Raw genomic sequence first — 7,663 nt, 5'->3', positions numbered from 1 at the left:
TGAAGAGATTCGAAGTGCTTTGAGATCTGCACTATATATGAGTGATCCTTAACTAAGGACCATAAACTAAGGATGCTTTGGGATCCATGCAGGTAGATGAATAAAAGAGTTTGGACTGCTTTGAGATTTGTGCAATGAGTGATCCTTAACTATGGATCATATACTAAAAATTTTTTTAGATCTATATAAATGGATGAATGAATGTTTTGGAGTGCTTTGAGATCTATATTAGTATGTGATCTTTTTTATTTTTTTTTTATAAGGCAAAGAGATCATACTCGTCTAGTATGAATACATACAATGAAGTCAAAAAATAAAATATCATACAAACTGGGATAGTTAGAAAGGTCCATTCATAAAAATCCTCCTGAATGCTCCGGTACATAGGTAGGTAATCCTTAACTATGGGTCATATATTAAGGATGCTTTGAGATCTATGTTTTGATATTTATTTTGTACAAAAGATCTTTTAAGACTCTACCCCATTTAATATATATCAAAGGTATTTTTATTCTACAACCACTTTATGCTATCAGGTAATGGTTACATTGTCACAACTCTATTAATGAAGATAAAAAGAAAGGTCAATTTTAGATGATTTGGAAATTTGAAAAATCAGTCCGAAACTTTTTAAAATTGAGAGAGTGTTATGTTCAAATTTAGAGGGGGGGGGGGGGGGGGGGTGGTCACAATAAGTTTCCCTAAATTAGAACCAGGTAAATGAATCTCATTTATGGTCATCACTAATGGTGTTGGGAATCTTATTCCTTTTGATTCCACCCATTTATAAAAAATCCATGCTAGCAGGCATAAAGCATCAGACATGGAAGACCTTGCCAAAGGTTTAACTTGATCCGGAGTAATCAGTAAGGTAACCCAACCCAATGTGCAACTTTAATTAATCTACCGGGCCAATTTAAATCCAATCCGGTTGGGATTCGAGTTGAATCAGTCTTCAAGTTAGATTTCTTTCCAATTGAGGAGGTTTCAAGAGAGGGTAACCTCAATTTTAATACTCATTTGTCAACTCATTAAATTATATTTAATCAGATTGCAAGTATCCATCAAAGAATTATTCTTTGCCCTCTGTTTTGCCTGCCATCTAATGATTGGAGCGTGTTAATTGCAAAATTTCAAAGACTACGGGGTACCAGCTTCCAGAATCCTACTCAAGATGGCGTGCTCCGCGGGGTACGCCGAAGTGTCTGCTGGATGATTCTGAACTCGAGGGCCTTCCCCTTTGTAACGATGCATTTGGATTTATCCCAAAGAGCTGACCAACGGCTGCTAAGAGCGCCACCTAAACGGAAACCGGCGCCACGCGATAGCTAACCCCCATTCCCTCCCATCGCTCCACGTGGCACCTTCCCGCAAACCTGTCGCCCTACTCTCCCCTACTGGCAGCTACCACCCAAACACAAACGGTCAAAATCTTATCTTTTTTTCATTTTTTTAGACCAAATCTAAGAATTAGAACTAGAGGTTTCGTCGATGAAGGCCAAGACGCACCCACCACCACCCACTTTGCCGACTCCATGGATCCCCCACCACCTCCGGCGCCGGCGGTGTTCTCCGGCTTCCTCCCCTCGGCCTCCCTCATCGAATCCCTCGTCCATGTCTCGGCCGAGGTGGCGTCGATGGAACCCCTTCACTTCCTCCAATCCCGCAACCTCTCCTCCACGATTCGGAGAATCAGACTCATCCTATCGTTCTTCGAGGACATCCGAGACTCCAACACTCCCCTCCCTCCCTCCTCCATCCTCTGCCTCACCGAGCTCTTCTCCGTCATCCGTAAGACCAAGTCCCTCATCGACGAGTTCACCTCCGGCAGCACCCTCTGGAATCTCGTCCAAACCGAGCTCTTTTCCCAACAGTTCCATTCGTGTGCCAAAGAGATGGGCCGGGCTCTCGACATCCTCCCCTTGAGCCTTCTCGACCTCACCGTGGATATCCGCGAGCTGGTCGAGCTCCTCCACAAGCAGGTCAGGCGGGCTGACATGTTCCTCGATCCCCAAGAACTGAGGCTAAGGGAAGAGCTCTTCCAAGTGATGGCCAAAGACACCGGAGACGGCGATGACCATAGCAAGAGCACCGGTAGAAGTTTTTTGGATCGCAAGAAGGTGCAGGAGATCATGAGGAGAGTTGGATTGCGGACTGCGTCGGACTATGAAGAAGAGATATCGAAGCTCGAGGCCGAGATCCCAAAGCAGGCGGGCACAGGTGGCCTCGTCGCCATCTCGAATATTAACACTCTCATTGCCCTCGTCTCGTACTCTAACTCGGTAATCTTTCGTGGCGGCAGTGAGTCAATCAATCAGGAACCGAAGCAACAATCGATGGCCATCCCTAAAGGCCACCTTAGCTGGTCGTCGACTTGGTCGGCGTCATCAGCTCTCTCGTTTGACTTTCCCGATGAGTTCCGGTGCCCGATCACCCTTGACTTGATGCGAGACCCTGTGATCGTTTCATCGGGTCACACCTATGACCGGAGCTCGATAGGTCGCTGGCTCAACTCCGGCCACCATTCCTGCCCGAAGAGTGGCAAGAAGCTAGTTCACATGGCCCTGATACCAAATTACGCACTCAAGAGCTTAATAGATCAATGGTGCAAGGAGAATAACGTCCCTTCCTCGTTTTGGGATCGAGAGATTGGTAACGGTAACGATAACAGAAACTCCCACGCCATGGATCACATCTCAGCTACGAGAGCGGCGACGGAGGCCGTCAGGATGACTGCGGAGTTCTTGGTGGGGAAACTGGCGATGGGCTCACCGGATATTCAACGGCAGGCGGCTTATGAGATACGGTTGCTGGCCAAGACCGGAATGGATAACCGCCGGATCATCGCCGAGGCCGGTGCAATTCCATTCTTGGTTACCCTACTCGTGTCTCCGGATTCTCGGACCCAGGAGGACGTGGTCACTGCGTTGTTCAACCTCTCCATCCTCGGCAACAACAAGACCCTCATAATGGCGGCCGGGGCGATCGACGCTATCATCACCGTCCTCCAGAAGGGAACCGCCATGGAAGCACGGGAGAACGCAGCGGCGACCATATTTAGCCTTTCCATGGTGGATGAGTACAAGGTTGTGATCGGAGCACGGCCGGGGGCGATCGCCGGGCTGGTGGGGCTCCTCAGGGAAGGGACAGCGGCAGGGAAGCGCGACGCGGCCACCGCGCTCCACAACCTTGCTGTGTACAGCGCGAACAGGGCTGGGGTGCTGGCTGCTGGGGCGGTGCCGGTGCTGGTGGACTTGCTGACGGACGACAAGGCCGGGGTGACCGATGATGTGCTCGCGCTACTGGCCCTTCTTTGTGGGTGTGAAGAGGGGATGAAGGAGATTGGGGACAGCAGGTTGGTGGTGCCCATACTTGTGGATCTCCTGAGGTTTGGGTCTCCAAAGGGGAAGGAGAACTCTATATCGGTGCTGTTGGGGTTGTGCAGGGATGGAGGGGAGGAGATGGGCAAGCGTTTGTTGATGAATCCTCGGAGTTTTCCGTCTCTCCAAAGCTTGGTTGCCGCTGGATCTCCCAAGGCTAGGAGGAAGGCTGAGGCCCTCCTCAGATTGCTCAACAGATGCTGCTCGCAGTCTCACAATCCTATTGGATGATGATTCTTCTAAGCTTCGGATCCTCTCAAATCCTGAGTTGTTGAACTAATTGAGAGTCGACTCCTGCAATCACGGCCACCCTTCTTTTGCTGCGGTACATGGAAGCTGCTGCATCATGGCTCACGTGCAGAATGTGGACAGCCGTGATTGCGTAACACAATTGTTCTTGGAAGTGCTGGGTAATTCAATCCGTAAGAAGATTTGTAAGTGCATATTGTGTGCATGTGGTATACTTTGGTTTACCTGTAACTAAGCATTTTCGGAGTTCCCTTGCAATGCAGCAGCTTGCCAAATTGTCGGGCTGATGCGATGCGAGAAGGTCGCTTGTATGTCTCGTTGTATGGGGTGATTGATTGGATTCTGGAAGAAGAATGTAATGGATATTAATGTGGATATGGTAATGGATTCCTTTTTTTTTTTTTTTAGTGGGGTAAACCATGGTTAAGTATTCCTTGAGAATGGCAAATGGAAAACAGTTATTAGTTATTTTTTATAGCAATGCAAACCTCGTGGGCTTTGGGTTGGAATAGATTATTAAGTTTGGTAAGAAAAATTTATGCTAGAGTAGGGTAAAGGCCAGGAGTCTTCATCGTCTCTTAAGGTGAGCGGAAGCTTAGTCTTGACTGGGTCCATTTAAGGGCATCAGCTCGACATCAGATGGACACGGTGAAGTCAACCAAATAGATTGTCGAATGAGTCTATTGAAAATAAATTTGGAATGAATCAGGGAGAAAGTAGTTTGAAATTAATTAGGCTTGTCCTTGAAGCATAATGCGATTTTCCTCAGAGCAGAAATGTGACTTCCATCAAAGAGCCAATCTCTTGGTCTGTCTGCCACTCGAAGATCTAGCAGATCTATTGGCAATTTTTATAAGATTCCACGTTGGTCCAAAATCTACAAACCATGCGAATGGAGCAGAACATATATATTTTCGATTTTATTCTACAAAATATAATTAACGAGGACTGAAAAGTAGTTCTCACTACACAACCTTGAATCAAAGAAATAGTCCCGATCGATCCAAATTTTATAAACATTATGACCACCATGGATATGTATATATTCTTAATTTGGACAGAAAACTAGCAATCAAAACTTGGAACTTTTTTTGCACTGCATCTTGAAAAAATCTAAGGATGCGTTTGGTTAGTTATTAAAAAGAATATTTTTTTTATTTTTTAATTTTTAAAAAATAAAAATTAAAAAGTAATATTTGGTAACATCATAAAAAGTAAAAAATCAAAATAATTACTTTATATGTAAAATAAAAATATTTTATTTTTTAAAATTTATTTTTTTATTTTTTTTACTTTTGTATATCTAAAACGCTAAATCAAAAAGTAAAGAGCCTAAACCCTTCTTCCTTATCGAGCTCTTCACCTCTCCACCTCCTTCTCTTTTTTTTTTTGAATCCTTCTCCCTTGTCGAACTCCTCACCTGCCGTCCCTAAATATTGCTTTTTGCTTGATAGCAACGTAGTTACCAAACATACTTTTTATTTTTTTGCTTTTACTCAATAACAAAAATCAAAAAAAATATTTTTTAAAAATCAAAAATCAAAAAATGTAACCAAACGCACCCCAAAGATCCGTTTGGTTAATCATTAAAAAAATATTTTTTTACTTTTTAATTTTTAAAAAGTAAAAATTAAAAAGCAATATTTGGTAACACCATAAAAAGCAAAAAGTAAAAATCAAAAAATTAAAATAATTATTTTTTATGTAAAGCAAAAATTTTTTACTTTTCAAAACTTACTTTTCTGCTTTTTTTTACTTTCGTATATCTAAAACGCCAAATCAAAAAGTAAAGAGCCCAAATTCTTCTCCCTCGTTGAGCTCTTCACCTCTCTATCTCCTTCTCCCTCCCTTCCTGAACTCTTCTTCCTCATCGAGCTCTTCACCTGCCGCCTCTAAACATTACTTTTTGCTTTATAGTAACATAGTTACCAAACATTTTTTATTTTTACTCAATAATAAAAATGAAAAAAATAAAAAATATTTTTTAAAAATTAAAATTGTAACCAAATGCATCCTAAACTTTCTGATTTTCTAAATCAATTTAAAAAGAACGTTGTCGTTCAGTTCTTCCCAAAATTTCTTCACGGGGACTTGAGAGGCCAGGAGCACTTCTCCTATAGCTTGATTTTGCAAGGAATGTGGTGCTGGTAACGTCAGAAGTTCAGGTTGTTCAAAGGCAAAGTGTTTTTGTCTTCATAAATATTTAGACTTAAACATACTTATAATGATACCCAGCGTCAAGGCAACGAAAGAATTCGGGCAATCAAAATTCTCAGATAACATCAGATCATACGGCATGTCACTGAACATGGTCTCTGGCTTCAGCCTATAATCAGGGATTGGAAGCCTCGAGCTCATCATTGGGACATGCAATTCCCGTGACGATTACGGAGAAAAGAGGATTTGATGGATGGCGGTGACCTTATCACCTAACGATTTCGTCCAGATCGGGCACATCTTCATCAGTTCTCATATGATCCGTTAACTGATAGATAAAAATCTGATAATTTTTGGCAATCATAGCACTGATTTCTAAATGTGAACCAAAGGGGTGTATTTAGTGGCAAATGGAATAGTGTGAAAGCCGGAAAACCTCCAAATATGGTTTAAAATGCAATGCAAACATGATCCTCCTGCTACTGTAACATCAAAAAATAGCAAATACGAAGCACACCCAAGCTAGCAAATCTCAGGAAGAAAAAATGGGTAAGAAATAAACACAATAAAAGTGCAAAATGCTGATTATGAATGTTCATTTGGAGAACATTATACTGTTCAATACGATGCATGAATAATCTGAAGTAATATAATATATATATATATATATAAAGTGTATCAAGTGAGACGAGTGACTTAATATGAGAAAATATAATAATAATTTTTAACCACATTAATGGTTCTGAGAATATGATTGTCCAAATTATCCAAATATTTTTAAAATTTATTTATTTTTTTTTATTTTTAATTTTTTTAACGTCTGTGCGGTGCTCATCTGAATTATTGATATAGATCTAAAAATTATTATGATGTCCTCTCATCTCTCACATTAAGTCATTCCTCTTATTTGATATATATATATATATATATATATATATATATATATATATATATATATATATATATATATATTTTTTTTTTTTTTTTTTTTTTTTTTTTTTTTTTTAGGAGTTGAGAAGCCTCCGTTTGGCCCACGGTGTTTTAGAAAGGATGAGAGGCTACCACGTGTCCTAAAAAAAGAATGAGAAGAGGCCAGCGAGGGAGGAAAACCAGCGGACAACGCAGGCCATCTAATGCTTTGCGATGATGGTCTTCCCACAGCACAATGCTTCGTCATCCCCTCAAAACCAGCCGACCCCCTCGACGGTGAACCTCTCCAAGCTCAAGCGCTCCAATTCCAAACGTCATCATTCGGCACCCTCCGATGTGCCTGCCGCTCCCCATGATCATCATCAGATGCTCGCCGAAAGGCCGCCGCCCAGATCGACCAAGGTGCTCGCAGCCTCTATAAGAATGAAAAGCTTCGGCCTCTATCTGGCGAGTTCGACAACATGATCCACGACCACCAGTGTGTCATACTCTACGCGAACCTTGGGAACATCCGCGCGCCCAGCGGCGTCACCCCCAACCACAGTGTGCTTGATCTCATCTCCAGAGAAAGTGTCCCACTGGAGCGACAAGGTTGCCGCCCGACCTCATGGGCATGGGCCGGCTGCTTGAGGCCCTGGGGGAGATCAAGGAGGCGGTCAAGATAGATCCTTCGTATGGCAGGGCACACCATCGTCTTGCTACTTTTTACCTCAGGTAGGATTCTACATCCCATAAGATCGATTCTTAAAACTGGATGCAAGTATTTCTTCATCACTTTTTCTTTCTGTTTTTGCCCCATCTTTGCATCTTGCATGTGTACTGGCACCAGTAAAACAAGTTAGTTGTAGAAATTAGGAAGATAGATATCACCATCCATGAATGTATAGATACTTGCAATGAATTCTGTTTCTTTTTCTTTTTTTTTTTTCCTTCTTCTTTTCATTTCA

General features: G+C 42.3%; 1 protein-coding gene across 1 annotated transcript; it reads left to right on the top strand.

Moving 5' to 3' along the window:
• The first annotated feature begins 1,442 nt into the window (after window positions 1-1,442).
• Window positions 1,443-4,014, top strand: LOC105034418 (U-box domain-containing protein 1-like). Its single transcript, XM_010909571.4, has one exon. The coding sequence runs from the start codon at window positions 1,536-1,538 to the stop codon at window positions 3,609-3,611; it is 2,076 nt and encodes a 691-aa protein (XP_010907873.1). The 5' UTR covers window positions 1,443-1,535; the 3' UTR covers window positions 3,612-4,014.
• The last annotated feature ends 3,649 nt before the right edge of the window (window positions 4,015-7,663 follow it).

Source organism: Elaeis guineensis, chromosome 10 (genome assembly GCF_000442705.2).
Source record: "Elaeis guineensis isolate ETL-2024a chromosome 10, EG11, whole genome shotgun sequence".
Taxonomy (NCBI): domain Eukaryota; kingdom Viridiplantae; phylum Streptophyta; class Magnoliopsida; order Arecales; family Arecaceae; genus Elaeis; species Elaeis guineensis.
The sequence above is the reverse complement of the archived record's forward strand: the minus strand, read 5'-3'. Positions and strand labels throughout refer to the sequence as shown.